Genomic DNA, 23,439 nt, shown 5'->3' with positions numbered 1-23,439 from the left:
CAGACAGCCCAAAGACACATCCTGAGACACAGAGCACCCTTGGATATCTCCAAAATAAAACCAGGAGTCTAAATGGTTTTGCAACAAAAATCTGTCAGACATTTTTATTGTCAAGATAGCACTTTGCTTAATGGCTTGTACGAATAACATCCTTGATGAGCATTTATCACATGAATGAATGCCAATTTGGTACAGATTATTCTCTCCATAAGAGCAATGATCATATCTTATTTTTTTGTGCATGGCCAATATAAAACATGTGTTTCTCATTTACTAGGGTAGCAACAAATGTTTGTGAGTGAAAATATATGATAGCCTTAGGTTTATACAGTTTTACCTTCATTTTCAAGATAAATTCATATTTATAGGCTCTCCCGACCAAGGAGGAACAAAACACCATTTTGATAACATATTATTTACTGTCTTGTTTTTGTGGGCATGACTGGAAACCCTACAGGCAGATGGAGAAAGCCCAAGTGAGTGTCTCACCCTATATGATAGACTGATTTCAGACCATGTTATAAGACTACCTTAAAACTCACTTCTTCCATGTAGTTTTTCAATGACTGTCCTCCACTGGAGGCTTCTCCCTAGAGGCAAAGAGGAAGAGAGGTGGAAAAAGTCAAGAGAAGGAGAGGGAAAATAAGAAAGAAGCTGAGTCATGAAGAGCAGTGAAACCTGGGAGCAACACCAAATCTTCACTATCCTCCACCATCTCCGTACTTATGGGATTATCAGTTTGGCAAATTCTCACTCTGAAGGAGATAATAATTGTTTCAAGGCAACAATATATCTTTTAGGTGAATTTTAGGTCACATAAACAAATAACCACCTGGTGGAGCTAGGTGGACAGAATGCTAAATGTGTAGTATAAGATTTTCTGTTATTAACTTTATAAATATGCACCTAAAATTAGATTAAGAAAACAGTCACTAATTCTGTATTTGATAAATCTGTGTGAAGACCTAGCATAGGGACTTAAAAGTACTTATGGAAAAGAGTAGAGCTCATTAGCCTGCCCTTTTCCGAATGTTTATATACAGTCTTCCTCTCCTTACTTGTGTGTTATTAGTAAGTTCTCCGTTATTTGTGCCTTTTACCAGCATTTCATTGAACACTAGTAATCACTGAGATTTTAAATCACTGAAATTTAAAACATCAAATTAAACAGATATCGCAAACTCATCTAAACATTGGTGGTCAAAATTGTCAAACAACTTGTCAGTCTGGAAAGGTTATATATATATATATATATATATATATATATATATAAGCAAAGTGATTCAGTTAGAAAAAGATATATTTTTATACTTAATGGCCAGAAACGTTTGGAAATAAATTCTGAGTTACGAAATGATAAATTCTAGGACACCAGATGTATTTAAAAGATAACTAAATAAGTGTGAATAAAGCTTACATTTGTTTCTATAACTTTTCAAAGACCCTCCTTTTTAACTTTTCAAGGCTCTCATAGACATGATCTTATTTGATTGGTTTTTTACTACAATTTGAGGGTAAGGCATCCTCAGGTCAATTCGATCCATAAAGAAATTGAAGGCAGAGCTGCTGATTAAAGAGCTTAAAGCCCAGGAGCCAAAAAAGGCATTGCTGGGACTGGATTCAACCCTGACACTCTTCTACCTTGCTGAAATGAAAATTCTAAAACAAAAAATTAAATTTACTTTAGTTTTTTTAAAAAAATTGTGATGTATACTCCAAAGCACTTTCAGAGGGTTAAAAAAAAAAAAAAAAGCATGCTTCTTCTTCAAAACAAAAATTAAGCTAGGAAAAAAGTTCTGGGATTCCTTAGGAATCACAGATGTGGTCATATTTTTTCACAAATCATGGTTTCCACTAGCAAAAAATTAATATGCTCTAGTTTAAATGTTTCCAAATGCTTCCAATCTTGTGGGATTTTTTCAATGGATAAGAGAGTGAAAGAGATAGGATAGTTATATTTACTTAAACTGAAACATAAACTATTAGAAAATATCAAATCCATATAAATCCTCCAAACTGTGAGGAATTTAACTCAAAGCATGCAGAGAGGGCTGGAAACTTACTTCAAATAAACTGCTTTTTATAGTTGAACTAACTACGCTATCACCCCTCATTTGGACAACTGGTCCAGAAAGAATGCTGTGGGTTCTTCCAATTTGGCTCTTCTGTGTGACAGAACTAGTCCATTTGTGCCAATAATCCCCTTTGCCTGGGCTGCTAGGGGCAAGAGAATGTGTGGCAAACCGCTTGGAGTAACAGATCTGCTTTCTGGAAGGGCCAGCATCTGAGGGCCAGCAGTGAGATGCTGCAGACTAGTCCCTGGGTGCTCGCTGAAGACACCTATTCGTTTCCTTCGCTCTGGAGTGCAGTGGTTTTCCCAAAATGTCTGGATACTTGTAGTCTTATGCCAAGACCTGGTGATGACTGAGGGTTTTCTTGATGACCAGATATAACTAAAGCACTGTGTGTACTACAGGGCTTCTCGACAGGCTTTCTTTTTCCCACAGTGCCAGGTCCTTTTCAATATCTACACCATAGAAAAGGAGCAACCTACACAACACTATTTGTTTCAAAGGCCACACAGCTCGGAGTCTGGCTGTGACCACCTTTCATAAATCACTGACATGGGTGGCACTGATGAATGAGGAACACAAAGTAAACGACTCCAGGAGGAAAATGCAGAGGAAATGGACCTTTTGCAGAGAGGATTATCAATGTGGCACAGAGCCAAGTGAACAAAGAAAAGAACCAGACATCAGGATCTCTGAGCCCCTGACAAGAGGCTTGATTCAACATGGCTGCCCCAGGTTCCCCATTTCTAACATGGCACTGCTGAAATGCTGATTTTCCCTCCTTCCCCCACTGGTGGTGCTAATGAAATAAAATCCATTCCAAAGCACAAAGCTATCAACTTCAGTCATCCTTTTCTTAGCTTTACAGAATTGGCATTTTAAATATCAAGTCATTCTAACAATATAATAGTTTGTTAATCACCTGGAAATGAATCAAAAATGCCCAAATGCAATTTCCCTTGAAAAACAAAGAGAAGAAAGGGGATAGAAGGGTGGCAGACAGGGGCGTGTGAAGGAGGGAAAGGGCAGAATACATGGAAACTATTCCTTAAAAAAAAAAAAAAAAAGGAAGAAAAGGAATTTCCTGAAATGTGGTTCCACTTATCATGAATCTTAATATAACCAACGGTTGAGATAAAAATGTTTTGAATGTGAATTATAAAATATAAACTCAGAGAAAGAAAGAAAGAAAAGAGGCTGATATGATTACTGCCTAACATATGATGTGGAATCACAACTGTCAGAGACGAAGGTTATTGTCTCTCCCCTAGTTCTTTTCCAGTTAAGGAAACATTCTCAGTGAGATGGCATATTCTAGAGACTGAGCTAGGACTAGACCCACACTTTCCTGAATCCATCACCATTTTCCACCATACCAGGCTGCTCTTGTTTCAACCAATATTTCCTGTTCACCTCTTACTAATCTTTAGACAAAATGCGTACAGACTTGCACTTGCATATAGGGTACATTTATTCTCTAACATTTTATGTCTAAGACCTCTGGTATTCATTTCCTTCAAAGAAAGTTCCATGAGAACCCTACTTCCACCAGAATGTTCTTTCTTCCCACCTTTTTTTTCAAATGAAACTAAACAATAACCTTGATACAGACAACACCCTCTTAAGAAGTACCTGTGGTACTTAGAACCCATAGAAGAATGGAAGCTCCATATGAATGGCCAGGGCATTTCTGAACCTAAGGGACCCATAACACTTTACCCCCTTATTTATTCCCCAAGTATTTATTAAGCACCTATTGTGTGCCACATAATTAACTAGGCTTGGGGACAAAGAGATGAATAAGAACTGATCCCTACCATAAAAAGTTTACCTTGAGAAAACAGATCTACAACTTATTAGAATACAGAGCAAAAGTTAATTGACACAGGTAAGCCCAAGGTGTCACAGGAAAAAATATGAGGAAAAGGCACCTACTCTTTCATTTATTTAACAGGCATGTTTTGAGAAATTCTATGTGCTGGGAACTTTTATAGGCATTGGATACAGATGATGAAGGAGTCAAAGTAGAAGGATTAAAACCTGCAGAAATTATTTTTAAGTTTAGGCCTAAAGACAGTCAATTAGCCAGATGAAGGAGCTGAATAAGGAGGAGAACTCATACCAGGCAGAAGGAAAATTCTGTGCAAGGGTCCAGACCCAACAGAGCAAATATATGAAACCACAAGTATTACTATGAAAACCACCAATATACTATGCACTGAAATGTGTATTGCATTTTGAGATATAGAGATATTAACATCGTGCCATTTCCTAATTTTATACTATAATTTCCTGTAATACAGCAGCTAATATAATGGTTACACGTTTTTTGGGTTTTTTTGCCATGCCATGAGGCTTGCGGGATCAAACCCAGGCCCCCTTAAGTAGAAGCGCAGAGTCCTAACCACTGGACCACCAGGGAATTCCTTGTTGTATTTTCTTTTTTCTATTATTTTTAATTTATTTATTTATATACATCTGTATTGGAGTAAAATTGCTTCACAATGCTGTATTAATTTCTGTTGTACAACAAAGTGAATCAGCCGTATACATACACATATCCCCATATCCCAAAGAGAAAAACAAATACTGTTGTGTTTTCTAAGTGCATTATTACACAGGGTTACTGAATTTGAGACAGATGACAGATAGATTGAAGTTCAGCTTTCCAAACTCCAGCAAACTTTATAGGTGGCAACTACTACTGATGTCCAAGAGAATAAGCAGTGATCTATTTCCAATTAGTAAAAAACTGGGTGCAATAGTTTAGAAAATCAAAATTGTTTTGGAAAGTTCAGAAGTCTTTTAGATCATTGATGTAGTCAATAAATTAATAGTTACACTTGAGTTTTCACACTTACATATATAAACAGATGTTGTTTCTAATTGGCCCCAAAGTCTTTTCATACTGTTGAAAATTTTTTTTCTGAAACTTTGCTCACAATCTCATGAACAATTAGAGCACCAGTGCAGACCATCTTTCTCTGAAAATGACACCTTTATCCAGTAGAGAGGACACTTGACTGCTTTAGCATTGCTAAGGGCTAAAAGACAGTAGCATTTTAAGAGATGTTATGATCTTACTCTACCTTTAAGTTCCACAGCTGCTGTGGGTTACATCTGTACCAGTAATCAGCAACCTAAGGTGTGATCAGAAGCCAAATTTGCCCTCTCAAAAGGGACAAATAACACTCAATCCCTATGCACATAACCAGCTTTTAAATTAAAATGAGAACAATCTACATTTTTCTTCCAATGTTTTCATGTTAAGCTAAATAGTTCCTTTAGTGATAATGCCCTTGCCTTAGAGACTTAACTTAAAACAATTTAAAAAGGCAGGAGCAATTATGGAACTAATGACTATTACTAATAATGTCAAATTTTAAGGCATTTTAGCGTTCCTTGTTATTTTCTGAAAAGTGGCTATTCAGTTGCCAAAAAAAAAAAAAAAGCATTTTATTCTTTTCTTTTCTTCCCACGTATATAATATGGGAGTGCAATGCCAGTAATGACAGGCTCCCTATTTAGGAGAGTGGTAGTTTTTATGAATGGATATTGAATAGCAGAAGGGACAAGATGAGAGGGTAGAGCTGTAGGATGGATGGCTAGTGTTAATCATTTTTAATTGCAATGACATAAAATAGACTGAGATATATATTATTGGTCAATTGACTTTTAAAAAATCCATATGACCTTGAACTATTCACTGTACCAATAACAGCAAATTGTCAGCCATAAGATCTTGGAAAGTCACAATGTGTCTTCTGAAGGTGGGTTTCCTCATATATAAGGTTGTTTCAGAACCACAGTGTTGTTTCACGTTGGATAGTGAATGTGAAAGAGTTCTGAAAGCTTCAGAGTTATACAGCTGTAAAGTGCAGGATTATTATTCTGTAAATGTGTATATCTTCATTGATCCACTCACCTGTGAGTTTTCCTGTCTTCTCCCCTGGCCCCATCACTCAAATCTTCACATGGTCCTTTGACTGTATGCGTATCTTTACCAAAACACATATCACACCCTATTACAACCACTGGCTACTTTCTCTGTCTTTCCCGTTTAACTCTAAGTTGTTGAAGGGCAAAAATTGTTTTTATTCATTTTTGCTTCCCAAGTCCTTGTACAGGGCCGGGCAATATAGATGAAAACTAAATATTTGAAGAATGAATGAGCAAACAAAAAATTTGTAGGTCTTAGCTGGCTCTGGATCTACACAGAGACTATAAAATCATAAAGCTTATAAATAATGAGATAAAAGAGAGAACTCACTTTTAAAATTAGCAAGTAGATAGTATTATTGAATGTGCAAAAAAGACACTGAAGAAATTGCTGATTACTTAGGATTTGTAAGCAGTTATTGAATAGAACTTTCACCTTGAAATATGAAAACTATGTATTCGTAAGTATATTTTTACTATTTTGTTAAACCAGTGTTATGGATAATTATTTTCATAATACCGAAAATATATAAAGTTGGCCTTTAAAAAATCTAATGAGAGGGGCTTCCCTGGTGGTGCAGTGGTTGAGAGTCTGCCTGCCAGTGCAGGGGACTCGGGTTCGAGCCCTGGTCCAGGAAGATCCCACATGCTGCAGAGCAACTAGGCCCGTGAGTCACAACTACTGAGCCTGTGCATCTGAAGCCTGTGCTCCGCAACAAGAGAGGCCGCAATAGTGAGAGGCCCGCACACCGCGATGAAGAGTGGTCCCCGCTTGCCACAACTAGAGAAAGCCCTCACACAGAAACGAAGACCCAACACAGCCAAAAAAAAAAAAAAAAAAAAAATCAAATGAGATACAGAGTTTAGGAAAGAGAAGTTTTTTTTTGAAAAAACTTTCAGAAATAAAGACTAAAATAGGACAGACAAAAGAATAAACAAACACAACAGATAATGTCATAAAAGAACTAGAAGGTGAATAAGAGAAAATTTTAAAATCAAAAAGAAATTCAGAAAGATATTTTAAAAAGGATTTTAGGGAAAGTGATAAATATTGAAGAGAAGCAGAGAAGACAAAATACACAGAAAATAGGAGACCTTAAGGCAGAAAACAAAAGAAAGGGAACAGAATTGACGCCAAAAGTTATAATTCAAGAAAATTTCCCTGAAATAATAATAAAAGAAATTACATATTGCACTGCATACCTGGCAATAGTGAGCCAGACTGATATACTCTAGTAAATTCATTGTATTTTAAAGAAAAAATGTCCTTTGGGCATCTAGAAAAACATATTGCATGATTTATACAGGGAAAGTATTTAGATTATCATTAGACTTTAACAGCAGTGATTTAGAACAGTAGAAAAATGAAGTAATATACTTAAAATACTGAAGGAAAGAAGATGTCAGCCCAGTAATCTAATGGAGAATGAACTTCAGAAAACTAAAATGCCGAGATCTAAGAACAGATGGCGAGCATTAACTATAGAGTTACCTGTCCTAAGACCACATGACAGTTGAAAAGCAGAGAATATGTTATGCATTGGCTATATACTCTGACAATGTGGATTTTGTACAACTATTAACAAGTTGGACGAGATTAGAGAAAGCAAATGCATTTTTTCAGTATTGGTACTGGTAGATGGATTGATATTTTTATCCTGAGACCCCTGTATAGAATATGGAATAAGACAAATGAGTTATTATGGAACATTTTAATTCCAACATTGCCTTTATCATTGAGAATCAGAATTCTTGGTATGGAAAAAAGGAGATAAAGATATAAGAAAATGGGTTAAATTTAAGTCTTGGTATTCTCTAATTTGAATTGAAAGTATCAATGTGAACTAACTGTCCACCCAAAGGGGCTGGAAATAATGATCAGTCCAGTATCCAGTAGTAATGAGTATCACTGGTGTCCAAACTGTGGTCTTGAAAGACCATTTCTCACTAAAAGAAACTAGGGCTTTTCAAAAAAAAAAAAAAAAGGACTGACTCCATATTTGGGACAGGATACACACAACATTAGCTTGGAGCATCTTGAACTACCCAAGAGCAATCAGGCTATCAGAGACTACCAGGGGCGTGATGGAATGACCCATAAACAAACGTGGAGAAGTCCTCATGCCAAAGATGGAACCGTTTGAGCTTTAGCAATGACAATAATTGCCATGCCTTGAAACTTACCAAATAAGTTTAAAGAAAGTATTGTTTATCTTCTGAAGATATTAGGTATCCTATTCATCATCTTGAAAACTAGCAAATAAAGGAGAGAAATCAAGCACATATCCTGCCTTTCTTAAGAGAACTATTACTGGCCAATCACATAGTAACTGAGAGAAAGGGTCTCTCAGCAAAAGTATTCCAACACATAAATACAAAAGAAATGATGAAATTAAAATATCACCACTTTTCAACTACCAATGTATACATAAATATTGGCATTGAGCATCTATGGCTGCTAAGATGACAGCATGGGAAACGACCATATATTAAGTGTCTCCTAGAGTCATGCCAAAGAGGAGCTTTATCCAGTTTCTGGATACATTTCAGGAAAAAACAGAGAACTGAAGAACATGTTGAACCAAGAATATGAAGTTAGCAAAATTCTGACTGCAGAAAACTTGGCAGGTCAAATGGCCAGGTTTCTTTAACAGATAAATTGTAAGAAAATGCAAGAAATGGAGTTTAAAAGAAAATGCAAGAAGTGGAGTTTAAAAGAGACTTAAACACATATCTGATTTTTGAAAGTTGGCAAGGTTAACAATAGTGTCAAGAGATGCATATTTAGGTGATAAAGCTATTTTTAAAGTGCAAGTTGATTATTATAAAAGAATAATTTTTATTTGTGGGGAGAGGCAGAGGTTGTGATTGGGAAAGGGCATACTGAAAGGCCATCTCCAGTGTCTGGCAAAGTTTTATTTCTTGACCTGAGTAATACTCTCATTATAAAAGTAAGCCATACATTTGATTTGGGTGATTTTCCATATTTGTGTTTTGTAATAAAAAGACATTTAAAAATAAACAGATAGCCATTTCTAATATTAAACTGTAGTGTTACAGGCATAACTGTAAGGTCCAAATGAAACTCTTAAAAAATTAGAGTGAAATGTTATAATGCTCTATTTATTGTTGGCTATATCTACACGGTCACATATCAATCCCCCCTTGATCTAAATCTTTTGGTCTCTGTAAAGAGGTAATTATTGGTTATATATCTAGAAAAGTAGTTAAAGGACACTCTTACCGTTCTGATTCAATCTTAAGCTAATCTAATTATAACAGTGACCTAATAAAAATCAGTTGGCAATTTTGATTTTTACCATTTGAAATAATTAAGCCTTTAAATTCTGTTCCATTAAGCTTTTTAAAAAATCAATAGATGTCACTTGAGAATCTGTGAAATACCTGTATAAATTCTCTGAGGTCAGTGAAAAATGAATGTCAGCCTCATAATTTAAACTAAACATACAATGTATTCTTTTAAAATTAAATTAACCTGTGTCTTTGCCAAATGCCTAAATGGCTAAGGTGACCAACTTCCTGCACTGTGACTCACAGTTGGGAAAACCGATGGGAGCCTGCAAGAAAACCGATACCCAAGGCTCATGAAATACCAAGACTTTTATGTCTCTCTTGTTCTCCATCCACGTTTCCTTAATTTAAAAAAAAAAAGATCAGTGCTTCAGATAAGTAACAATCCTCGGCATTTCTCTACATTGAGGGAAACATGTTTCTTTAACAGATGCATGGACACAAATAATTTTGTGCTGGTTTCTTTTAACATATGTCTCTGATTTTTTAATTCAACAACAAAAAAGACCAGTTTCACATTTCAGACACCTCTTCATTTTTTAATACACATTAAAGGGCTACAGAATAATTTAAACTTTGTAAGAAAAAGTCTTTTTCGCTGACTTGTAAATCAATGCAGGAAGTAATAATGCAGAAGTACACTTAAAAGTGTATTTTTAATCCTTAACACATTTATTTGAAAAGGGCTAATTTAAAAAAATTTTTTAATTGATTCTTTAAGTGGTCCAAAGAGAATGACATCCGCAGCAATACATGAGTATTACTTAGTTCAAACCAAATAAATGAAACGCATGAGTTTACATTATCTAGCCTGTCAAAAACTTGGCAGCTCATGTCATAAACAGTGTCACTAGGAGAGTTGTGACAGGCTTGGGGGAAATGTGTAGAATTATAATCAATTTTCCAAGAAAAAGAGGTGACCTCTAACTAAATAAGGAGTGACTTGGAGGGGAAGATAAAGGGGGTTGTTAACTCATTCAAAGTAGCACAATACTAATTCTGAAGGTTTACCTATAGTCTCTAGGATAATTTGAAAAGGCAATTCGCACGAGTGTGTCCCAACTCACCACCTGTGTTGAATGTACTACAGTATTTCTTCTGCTTAATATGGACTTAGTGTGGGCTGGTCACTGGACTAAGACTTGGCCTCGATTCCATGTATTGTCAGGAAGTGGCAAAAGGTGGTGACATCCTAAAGAGGCAAGGAGTGCAGGTTTTGGAGTCAAGCAAATAAGGGTTCATAACTCCGTTCTGCCATTTATGTTCATGTGCACCGGGCAAGTTACACAACTTTCCTGGGTCCCAATTTCTGCATCTGTAAATGGTGATAACAGCCTGGGCGCCTCATGGGTTATTGTGAGGCTTAAATGAAATAATGTCTGTAAAGCATAGAAGACAAGAATAGAAGCCTGGCTGTCATCATTATTAATAAGGATAATAAGTATTAGTACTAGTTTTAGGAGGTTTTTAGTAAATGGAAGACAGAGAAAACCAACCTTATACTATTTACGGTAGGAAAATTAGGAATATGCTTAATTCTTTAAGAATATAGCTGAGAAGGGAACCTGACTGAGGAAATCAGATGCTACTTTTAATCTATTCCTGTTTTTGTGTCACTTTCATGAAAAGAATCTTGCACTTTCAATGACAGGTAATTATTGAAGGGCTTCATGTATAAATACATCTTCAGCAGTAAATTCAAGGGTAAATGGAAGGTTGACTGACGGTGAGATAAAAGGGACTTTAAAAAACCTTGGACATCAGAAGGAGAAAGAAGCAAGTAACACAAGTCGAGAGAAATGAATTGTCGAGAACAGGGCGTGAGACAGTACCCGTAACACAGCTTTGCTCCTGACCTCCCAGTACTGCAGTCATACTGAAAAACTTCCAGGCCCTCCAACAGTCCGTGGCTCGCTCTCTCTGTCTCTCCATCTCCTTCCCTCTCTTCCTCCTGTCCTTCCTTCCCTCCTCTGCCATCCTTCTGTGCAGCCCTTTGTGCCCTCTTCTTTTTTTTTTTTTTTTTTTTTTTTTTTTTTTTTTTTTGGTGGTACGCAGGCCTCTCACTGCTGTGGCCTCTCCCGTTGCGGAGCACAGGCTCTGGACGTGCAGGCTCAGCGGCCATGGCTCACGGGCCCAGCCGCTCCGCGGCATGTGGGATCTTCCCGGACCGGGGCACGAACCCATGTCCCCTGCATCGGCAGGTGGACTCTCAACCACTGCGCCACCAGGGAAGCCCTGTGCCCTCTTCTTGATGCCACCTAGGAAGATTCTACTCGTGGCAAGTCTAAGTTCAGTGCCACAGTTCCAGGAGGACTGCCCTGACCCGCGTGCTCGTGTTGCCCCCATCCCGCCTGCTGTGTGTTCCCATGACCCCTACAATTAGCGAGTTTGCCACACTGACTGCGTTGGCCTGAAGTAGTCTCTCCTACATTGTCAGCTCCACAGACCCACCGTTCACATTTGCAGGGCCTGAAGCAAGAGGTCAAACAGGTCCACGCTGCCAACAAACTATTTCATACATTATATTCTGACTTTCAATCAGGCTTGGCAAGCCAGCTTCAAATTCAGAATTCTTGTATTCCTTCAAGTTCTGCACCTTAACTTGGCAAAAAAGGGAGAGCGGGAAGGCAGCACTGACCCCAGTCCTATACCCTTTGGCCCCTCTTCTCCCCGTTTGCCCCACTGCATCACACAGGTCTTTGTGAGCACATGTGAGGCTACCCCTGCCTGCATCTCCAAGCTTGTTTACACCCTCCCCAAATGTCTGTCTCTCGTCCACTCCTCAGGCCTAGAACTAAGCTCTCGGGAAGGATTAACCAGGGAAAGGGGACCATGCAGGTCCAGGAAGTGGGTTTGGGATAATTTGGGCAGCAGATTCCAGGATCCTGGTAATTAGCACATGGTCAGACTCCAGGTGGACATGTTACCTGGACCCCATAAGCTCCTTACCCCATGCAGAGGGGCACAGCCCTGGGCTTGTCTAAGACAGCACTGAGACTGTCTGACAGTAAACACACCTAACTCTTTACTGTCTATAATATTTAGTGCAGGGTTTGGCATCTAAAAATCACTCCCAAATATTTATAGAATGAATAAGCATTATTACAAAAGGCATACATTTCTCCCCCCCCCCCTTTTTTTTTGCAGTACGCAGGCCTCTCATTGCTGTGGCCTCTCCTGTTGTGGAGCACAGGCTCCGGACGCCCAGGCTCAGCGGCCATGGCTCATGGGCCTAGCCGCTCCGCGGCATGTGGGATCTTCCCAGACCGGGGCACGAACCCACGTCCCCCGCATCGGCAGGCGGACTCTCAACCATTGCATCACCAGGGAAGTCCCAAAGGCATACATTTCTAATTCAAAGTGCTAAATAATCAAAAGATAGTAGAAGATGTGGTAAGAAGTATAGACAGACAAAGACTTTGGGTAAAAGTTTTGAATATTTCAGAAATGACAGAATCAGGGAGATTCTCACAGCAAGAGATGGGGGAAAGGTCACATTTTAGATCTATTTAGGATCCACGGAAAATAAAGTACAAATACGGACTAGAGAAAGACATTTTAAAAATTGACTATGTTTGTTTTGAGTTGGATAATGGCCCCAAAACAGAGATGAACAAAAATAAAGATAGAATATAAGAATAATGATAAAGGAGTGAGATTCAATGAAACTGCCTATCAAAAAGAGACCTCAGTCCCATCAGCTACAGCTATCTATCTGAGGAGAGATCAATGGCAAAGGTTCTCTCTAGGACAGGCAGAGTGTTCTGCAGTGTGATTACCACGGAAGTTGGATGAAACTTGGAAAGAAAACCAAGTAGGAAAAGATGCGGAAAACCTGTCTACAGAAGGTATCTTTGCAATCGTACTCTGCTAACTACAGGTGTACTACACCCCATCAGCCTAGTCTCACATTTCTGTAAACTACGGAATGGTACCAGAGTTTGTATGGATCACCTAACAGTCAAAAACCTAAGGAACCACAATTCAAATGCTTCATTAAATCGAAGACCAGGCACAGAGTGTGGAGCTCGCAATGCTGTCCCAAGTCTCTCTGATGCAGTACAGTTTTCCCTTTATGGTCTAAAGCCGTGGCCCCTTTGGGAACTAGAGCCCCAAGATGTTCTATAGGAAGAAATATCCATGTTAATTCCTAGTCCAAAAAAGTGAATTTAATGTGCCTTACAGAACAAAGTTAACTTTGGGGCCCAGAAAAGGGCCAAACCACATCATAGAGAGTAAGAAGATATCTTCCATTCTCATGAAGGTATGCCCATCTTTAGAACCAAGTTCAAAGCAAACATCTTTTGAAGTCTTACTGAACATGACTGAACATTGAGGGTTTTTACAACGGTTTTGCATGTGTTTGCATTTTATGAAAACAGCTAGGATCAGAAGCAGAGGAGACAGAAAGATTTCCTGCCAGGTCTGGGAATCTAAAAGCCAGAAATTTAAAGAGAAAAACATAATTCTTATAACACGTGTAGCCTAATTTTATACACTCTCAATGTTAATTGAGATAAACGCTTGAAATCCTGGATACGCTTTGACAATGAACTTCAGAGCCAAACTATTTAGCCCTGTCTCCGACCCAGAGCAATACTGCAGGTGAGAAGTTAAATGTAACTCATCTTTTGGTCCCTGCCAGTTAGTTAAATATATCAGTTTAATAAAGCCAAGTCACAAAAAAGCAGCCTCAGTATTTTTAAAGATCACGAGTCTCCTGGGAAACAGTTCTCTTGACTCTTGTAGAATGTCCTTTGAAGCTCAGAGACGACACAAATCAAGCTAATCAAGGCACCTGCCACACAGAGTTTTGCCTTAGAATACTGGGAGACTCTTTAATCACCCATCTGGCAGAACACCAGACTCGGGGCTGACTACCACGTACAATCAAGCAGAATGTGCCCCAGCCAAGGAGGCGAGTGGAAGCAAATGTTGGCCACTTTTGTAGGGGAGAAAGAGCTTCAAGGGCAAATGAGTTAAAACAATGCATGTAATAAATCTTCAAATAGTCCAGAAGCTGAAACTAACCCAATGAAAATAATTGTAAAATACTCTACTACACTTTAAAAAACACGTAAATATAGAATTATAGAAACATTGCCAGATAGCAGTTCATACAAAAAAAGATGGGAATTTTAGGTAACAACAACTTTAGCGTGTACCAGCAATTCAGTGGAAGCTACTGGAAAGCTATTTCAATGGTAAGCATCATTAATGAAAGCACAGTCAACTCTTCCAGGCTGTTCATAGTTGAATTGTACATTGTGATCAACTGAGAGTATTGTGTTCAAGTTTGGTGTGTTGGAAGGAAAAGTGATTAGAATGGAGATTGGTCTAGAAAAATGGTCACGTAAGTCATGGTTGAAGAAGTTGTTTAATTTTCATCAGAAGGATGGAAGACTTAAAGACTGATTGAGATATTTAACTCACTGAAGATTTAAAAGATGGAGAGGAAATTAGAGTTCTTTCCTGTTTCAGAGAGCAAAATTAGGGCATATAGATGAAAGTTTCATGGAGACAGATTTTCTCTCAAAATGAGGAGACATTCTTCTAGAGCAGTAATGAAATATGGGCTGGAGCAAGAGGTTTCAGGGAAGAGCTGTTGCCTGAAATCTTGGGGGCAAGATCAGGCAGTGGGCTAGAGAAGGAATTCCTCAGTGAGGAAAAAGTTGCCTTACAGTCTTCTTATATTGAACTTCTGTTGCATTTCCTACCCTTAGGAAACTTGATCACTTCCTAAAGTTCCAAAGTTGGGCATCTAAGCTGAGGCAGATTGGTACTAAGGAGATAGAATTAGAACGACTTTTGTTTCCAACAGTTATAACCCTGTTCCATTTAATTCAGGACAATGAGGTAGTAAAGACTTTAATAGTTAGTTTTGCTTTTGACAGTGTTGTCTGAATAAAGAAAAGGAAGATGGCCTTTATCTAACAGCTGCTATAGACCAAGCACATATATGTCTGTACTCAATCCTCACAATATTCCTGTGAAACAATTATCTTTATTTTACAGATGAAGAAACAGACTCAGAAAATTCCAAAGTAGAGCTGGGTCTTGAATCCTATATTCTTGAAGCCTATGATCTTTCTAGAAGACAGAGAACGAAATCAACCATTGCTTTAGTCAAATTAAATGCTTAAACATGACAGAGGTTGATTTAAGCTCCCACTTGGATTCCTAATCCAGTTCTCTTTCAATTACGTTATGCCGATATTTTCTACTTCTTGGTTTTGCTAGTCCAGGGCCAGCCCAATAGATTATTTACACTAAACCTGAGTGTAATTATTACTATGGACAGTGAACCCATTCAAGTAAATAATATTGCAAAAACTCCGTGCCCAGAGAAATTAGTTCATTTCTGCCAGGAGAAGTAGGCAAGGCAAGTGTTGGAATCATTTAGTGTCTCTTCAAGGCTTTCAGGATATAAACATGCCACTCAACATTCCTGGGAACCAAGCCCCCAAATCAGAAGAAAGAGTATTGGCTTTGGAGACAAGATTGGATCTGAATTTTTTTGTGTGTGAGTCACACACCAGGCACAAGGACTTTGGTTCAAGTCACCTAGAGTCCCCAAGTTTCTCTTTCTTTAGTTGTGAAGAGAGAATAAAAAATTAAAAATGTTTTCAATTGAAAGATTGGGGTAATATCTATAAAGTACAGTGTTAGGCACTCAATAAATCATTCCTACTTTGATTACAACCCGGGACTCCAACATCATGGCTTTCACCCTACCTACACCCCTTCCCTCATCTAATTCTCCAGGTGTGCTGAACTGCATGTGGGCTCCCAAGCCAACTGCCCTCTCCTTTTTCCTAGTGCTAAGTCCCCTACATACAAACCTTCAAGTTGTAAACTTTCGAAGATGCGAACATGCATTCACATGTCCAATCACGTAAGTTAGTTCAGCTGTCTGGCATACATTGTCACATGAGTTCATCCTCTACAAGTGGTTGTGCTTTTGTGTACTTTACTGTACAGTACTGTATAGAGTACAGTAGTACAGTACCTTTATTTCAAGCTAGATCTGCAAGAGGACGACTTCATTGCACTCCTTGCTGTGCAACATGAGGAGCTTACTAACGAGGACCTGATGGAGTTGGAGGCCCAGAGAAAGGACAAAGAGAGACAAGGGGAAGAAGAAGTAACTGAAGAGCTGAAGAGATTCATGACACAGGAAATGGCAAGGGGATTTTCTTTATCTGAGGAGGCACTGTTAGTTTTTGAGGCACAGGACCCGAATGTAGAACAGTACACGAAGGTTGCAGCAGCTGTGCAGAATGCAATCCAGTGCTACCAAGTCATCTATGATGAGAAAAAAAGAACTACTACCCAGACATCCTTGGATTATTTTTCCAAGAGGGCAGACAGAATTGAATCCAACAAGGAACCAGAACCTGTGCCGTCAGCATCAGGCGTGAGTGAAATTGCAGCTTGCCCTCCATCTCCTGTTGCTGACGATCCTTCAGCTCTACCATCTCCCACGTCCTCTCCCTCCTCCAGTCAGTAACTCTTCTTGCCTGTTCACTCGATGCCAGCCCCTGGATGCCAGCTGTTGTACTGTACTGCTGTACTTTTCAAGGTATTGTACCGTAAGATTTAAAATATTTTTATTTTTTGTGTTTGCTTGTTTTTTATGTATTATTTGTGTGAAAAGTATTATAAACCTATTACAGTACAGTACTGTATAGCTGATTGGGTTAGTTGGGTACCTAGGTTAACTTTGTTGGGCTTATGAACAAATTGGACTTACCAACGTGCTCTCAGAAGGAACTCATTCGTATGTAGGGGACTTACTGTAGCGCAGTTAGCCATCAACCCAGAGGCCACCTTCAGCTGGAAGCTTGTCTTTGATCACTATTCACCCTGCAGGCTACATCAGATACCTTCCCCTCTCATGTGCATGTTGTGTATACATATGTCAGAGCATTTCTGTGCTCTTACAAACATCTGGTCATTCAACTTCCTTTCCCATTATACTGCAAACTCTTTAATGGCAAGAGGTATATCCTTCATTTCCAGATTCTGAGTACCTCACGCAGAGCTTTTCAATGGAAGATGCTCAATAAATGTGTGTTGAATGAATGAATGCACTAATCCTAGAAGGTCAGTATAGCATATTGTTCCAATGCTATACCAAATCATTTTCTAACAGCTTTTTATCTGTCAGTCCTCTCAATATCTTACTTAAGAATTCAACAGTTTAGAACAAATGTGCACTTATAAGCATCTTGGTTCATTCATGCTGCTACAACAAAATGCCATAGATTGAGTGTCTTATAAATAACAGATATTCATTTCTCACAGTTCTGGAGGCTAAAGATTAGGGTACCAGCATGTTCAGGTGAGGGCTCTCTTTTGGGTTGCAGAAGAGGGCCCTCTTCTTATTGCACTCTTTCATGGTCGAAGGGGCAACAGAGTTCTTGGGTCTGTTTATAAGGGCATTAATCCCATTCATGAGGGTCCCACCCTTATAACCTAATCACCCCTAAAGGCCCCACCTCCTAATACTATCACACTGGATACTAGATTCAAATTTCAACATTTGAATTCTGGAGGGACACAAACATTCAGACCATACCAACAAGATAACCTGAATGGGATTCAGAACAATAAAAGATAAGTTTCTCTGTATTTTCCAGGAATAGTCAAATAAAGATACCACTTAGGGGCTTCCCTGGTGGCGCAGTGGTTGAGAGTCCACCTGCCGATGCAGGCGACGCGGGTTCGTGCCCCGGTCCGGGAAGATCCCACATGCCGCGGAGTGGCTGGGCCCGTGAGCCACGGCCGCTGAGCCTGCGTGTCCAGAGCCTGTGCTCCGTAACGAGAGAGGCCACAACAGTGAGAGGCCCGCGTACCACATAAAAAAAAAAAAAAAGATACCACTTATTTATTCCCACATATATATGTATATTCAATAGACACAATACATATGAACAAGGTGCTCATTCATACTCTGTAATTCTATGACAACCAAGGAGTCTTTTGAGAGTTTAATGTTGGGGGAGCTCTCACTTCTGGCTGACTAGTTACTAAAGTTCCACACTGTGAGAAGTCAAGACAGTGGAGGTAGTGGTGCATGTGAGGTGAACAAGGAAACTCCAAATTACGTTTTTCTAATTTTCACTCCTTCTGCACAAAGGAAGGCTAGACCCTCCTTGGTTGTATTTACCTAAGTGAGGGTGAAGTATTTTCCTGTAAAGTTAGTAGATGTTAATTTTAAATTACTCTAATAATTTAATGTTTTTCCTCCCTTAAGTAAAATGGATGTGTATATAATGGGTAAAAACATATGAATTTGGTTCCACATATGCAAATATTTGGTTAGAATGGTTAAGAGGAATATAGTCTGTGTAATATGTACATGTACATATGTATATGTCTATATAGAATTTTTAAAATCATGCCTTCTTCAAAAGCTCTGGCATTCTTCTTGGAAATGCAAATAGTTAAAGCTAAAATAATTAGTTTTTATTTTTATCATTATTGTATGGAATAACAGCAAAGTGATAGCTGTGCCAATGTTGCCAATAATCAGAGGAAAAGTAAGTATAAGTTCGATAGCCTTTACTGCTGAGTTTAGAACAACTTTCCACCTTTGAGCAAAGCCATGACCATTTGTTAACGAAGCGTACCTATCAAATATAATCCAATACTTAAATGGGTGAGCCTATAAGAACAGTACAAGAAAATAAGCCTAGGCATAATTTGCATGTTCTACATTATCTCTGCTTGGAGTGCAAAGAAGTGTAGCTCTGAGAGGCCCCCAGGTTCCCACGCAGATAGCAAGCTGCCACAATCCCTTATAACTTGGAATAAAGTTAGCAGACTTGAAAAGCTCAATTAAAGATAGATAGCTCTTAATAATGATGCTATACTCCCTGAATTTGCAGAACTATTGTAAATATGTTCAGATACCCCTTGTTTCAGGAGAGGATATTCCAGCCTGACAGTCCCAGCATATCAACTGCTGACTAAGGAGTATGGCTTGAATTCGACTTCATAAAAAAGCTTACTCTGTGTTACTGTCCTGACTCTAGGTTAGCTCAGGAATTTGCTGCTCTAATACAAAGGTTGGGGTTACCAGAAATTCCTGAGCCAACAGAAGAAAACCAAACAAGTCCACATGAGGGGAAAAAGTGAGCTGGTTTTGTTGTTTCTATGAAACCCTTGCTGTTGTGACTTTCCCTACTGCCATCACAGCGTGCTGGCCTAAGAGCTCATCATTTTGTGATCTCTGCACACAGACCGGAAGCCCCTGAAGGACAAAGGCTGAGACTCATCCCAGACGTCCCTAGTGCTATCAGAGTGCTTGGCTTCCAGCAGACACCTTGTAAATATTTGCTGACTGACTGAATGGTACCCTGTTGGACTATTTCAATCCAAGAACCTAGGAGAATCTGGAGCAACTGTGAACCAGTGCAATAGCTACCATTTTTAGCATTTGACATATAAATGATCTCAGTTCATCCTTCCTGCATGTGTATAAAGTTGGCTTTATGAGTGAAAATACTGAGTTCAGAGAGACCATATTACTTGCCCAGAACCTTAGCACTAAAAACCCCTAAAGCCAGATGTGACCTTGGGTCTGTAGAACTCCAGAAGCCATGTTCTATCCACTGTACATTGTCTTTACTTCTCAGAACAGATATGAGATTTGGTTTGGTCTAAATTTAAATTTTGGAAACACTCTGCACAGACTCAGCATAATATTGAGCGCAGGCAACACTTTTCTTTTTAACCTAGCAGATTTGGTAACGCGAGCTGGTTAAGTTGCAGCCCTGCCCCACTGCCTGCAGAACTCAACTGTAGACAGAGCGGAGGGACACAGAAGTTGCAGAACTTTCCTATCAATGGTACAGGGTTTAATCTTCATTTTACCAGCTGTCTTGAAAGACCTTGACTGTAAGAAAACTGCAAACATAGATAATAAATAAGTAATGAAAATTTTTGCTATTTATCAGTTGCACAGCAAGACTAAAATGGCATCAATCACATTTTGACTGTGAAATGCAAGTGTACTGATAAGAGGCCCACTTTTTATGTTATGGTGGAAGAATTGTTTCAGTTCGTGAACAGTATACTTGGTATGCATCTGATCACCCTGTGTGTAAATCATCTATTAAGCCTTCTGTCAACTGTGTTTAACTAAGAGTTCTCTTTCATCTATAGGAAGAAATATCCATATGTGAAGTCTCCAGATTTTCACAGAGAAACAAGCTAGTCCTGTTCAAAATTATATCAATCAACACCATTTGAGTTATTCAAGATTTTGATGAGGATATTTATTTGCAGATAGGATGTTTGGAGCATTGTGGTGTGCAGATTCACTCCCAAGTTTAGATGAACATTCCTTAATATCCTTCCAATTACCACATCCGTGAACTTAAAAACAAACAAAACCCCTCAAAATACAGGGTACTTAACTGAGTAATGTTACTTAAATTTTCCTACTTTAAAAAAATTCTTTTCCATTAAGCATAGATAACTTCTCTTCACCCTTCAAGACTCAATTTAGAATCAAGATTGTCCTCCCGTGGGAGGGAGACGCAAAAGGGAGGGGATATGGGAACATATGTATATGTATAACTGATTAAATTTGTTATAAAGCAAAAAAATAAAATAAAATAAAAAATAAAATAAAAAAAAGATTGTCCTCCCATCCACAGCCCTCACCTCAGCACTGCACACTTGGCAGAATGCCAGAAAAGGTGCTTATCAAATATTTGGGGAATATTGCTATAAATACTGATAGGACTATATCAACGATTTATGAATGATAATGTGTGAATTAGTGTCAATTCTAATGTTTTAAAAAGAAAACTAAGAGTATATTTTCTACATTTATCATGAACAGCAGGCCAGGAATTAAGTAGAATTACACTTTTCAAAATAGAATAAAGTAGTTCCTAATTGAATTAATTCTGTATAAGTGGTTTACAGCATCTGAGTACTTGTATCTCTTTCAGGCCACAAATGAAGGAAAAATGAAGTCTCCCAGTTTGTCTCATTCCTTCAATCAAGCACGCTCTCTTGGTCAGGGTACTGTACTTGACGGAGGGGACATCAGATGGTCTGATGGAAAATACAGGGCTGTACAGGGCTGCTGGCAGCTCTCACATGCACTGTCTGTTTACGCTGGGGACAGTCACTCAGTTTTAAGCCACAGATGTACTTGTGCGTGCAGTGACTTCTTACAAAACCAAGGATATGACTCCCCCTTGGGTACGCAGGTGGCTTGGGCGATTGCAGGTGTTTGGACATGCAGAGGAAGGCAGCAGTCTACTAGAATGAAGAGTGCAGGCTGCACAGACAGGCAGACCTGTGTCAAAGCCGCTCTGCTGCTCCGCTGTAATCTTGAAAGACCGCTGAGCCTCCTGATAGCAGTTTCTACAGCTGTGAACCTGGTGTGGACAAAGAATGTCACCTGCCCTTTCAGTAAACAAAGGATGTTGTGGTCATAAAGCCATCAGCCACTGCAGCTGTCCCTGACAGTGTGCCCTGAGAGGAATTCAGGATGGAGAAAAACAGGATACTGGCCTTAGATGCTTACGATGCATACCTAAGGCATGATTTCAATAAGCCCAGACTCCTGCATCTTCCCATACATAGAAAAGCACTAACATCATTAACTTGAGATGTCGGTTTTTTGTGATTAGCAGCAATCGTTTGATGTTTGACTCCATGGTTTTTGTTTGTTTGTTTGTTTTTAGCAAAAACTCTTATATATCCCGGCGCCTCCCTTACCTTTTTGGAACAGTCCCTCAGAGCTATCTGAGAGGCTGCCATCCCAGGCTATAGTCCTCAGTAAGGCCACAGAATAAAACCGAATTCTCAACTTTTAGGTTGTGCATTTTTTCAGTCGACACTGGCATAACAGTGTCTATCACATATGATGATTTTATAAGATAATATCTGTGAAGAACATAGTATAGGACTAGAGAATGATATTTTCAATATGTATGACATATTGTCATTATGACACTGGCTTATGATTCTATTACTGTTATGACTGACACTACCATTATGCTGATCCTTTTGTCAACAGTCCATAGGGAGTTACGGAAGATTTAATATTTTCAATGTCAGGAAGATGCAACAGGAGACCTCACTAATCTGGGATACGAATTTCCCTTGACAGTGAAATCATGACCTTCTTCCAGGGTTGCACTCAGGGCTGCTGGCAGCTCTCACATGCACTGTCAGTTTACACTGGGGACAGTCACTCTTAGTTTTAAGCCACAAATGAAGCCAGTGACCCTGACTGATCCTGTTATTTTCTAGAAGTATTCTTTACACATGCCTGGTGAGAAATATTTACTGCAAGTTGGAAGGAAGACATTCGAGACAATGTGAATATTTATAATGATATAGCACACATTGTTTCATCAGAATAAGCAAAAACAACAAAAATTCATTCTAGTTGTGCTATAGAATTTTCAGTTGTATAGGTTCAGGAATTTCTTACAAGCTTAAATATCTCCAAGAAGATTTTGAACACACAAAAACATATTAAGTATTATTTGTTAACTAAAGGTTCAGTAACCATTAAAAAGTGTTTTGATGTATCTATCCCATGGCTAGCCAAGTTACATATGTAGTACAGTTGCCCTGAGAAATCTGTTCTACCTTGGCTTTCTTGTAAAAGTAGACATTTTATGTAAACATTTCAATATATACTTCCTCCATGATTGGTAGACCATGACATTCATATCTTCTTAAAAGTTTCAAAAGAAGAATTTCAAAGATAGAGCCTATTAGAGTTGTCTTTGCATTTCTGTCTTCTTAAAACTCCCAGAAGTTCTCCATGCAAATAGTACAGTTTCAGTGAACTCAAACATTAATTCTCTGCGACCAGGAGAGACTTAGGTATTCTTTCCCAACCTCTAGACTTATTCAAGTTTCAAGGTAGTTTGGGTGGGTTAAGGTTACTTAATGTCTTCTTTGGCCTCAAGGTTCCAGCCTTCACCTGCTGTTTAACATTCCTTTCCAGATTCTTAAAAAGCCCTGTTTACATCTAAAAGGAATTTCTGCCTTAATACAAAATAATCATGACGGGACATACTTGTCAACTCTACTCCCGGTAGCAAGTTTTGGCTTCTTTTCCCCACTTTGA

At 38.7% G+C, this 23,439-nt stretch overlaps 1 protein-coding gene across 1 annotated transcript in view; it reads right to left on the bottom strand.

Annotated features, from left to right (window-relative positions):
• Positions 1-23,439, bottom strand: part of LOC132500586 (uncharacterized protein C8orf34-like) — a 119,100-nt gene that overhangs the window by 13,440 nt on the left and 82,221 nt on the right. The window contains exon 5 of the mRNA XM_060115712.1: positions 543-590. Within this exon, the coding sequence (XP_059971695.1) occupies positions 543-590 (48 nt within the window). The remainder of the gene's footprint in view (positions 1-542; positions 591-23,439) is intronic.

The sequence above is a fragment of the Mesoplodon densirostris genome, chromosome 13 (genome assembly GCF_025265405.1).
Source record: "Mesoplodon densirostris isolate mMesDen1 chromosome 13, mMesDen1 primary haplotype, whole genome shotgun sequence".
NCBI lineage: Eukaryota > Metazoa > Chordata > Mammalia > Artiodactyla > Ziphiidae > Mesoplodon > Mesoplodon densirostris.
Note: the sequence above shows the minus strand (reverse complement) of the source record. Positions and strands in the feature narration are given on the sequence as shown.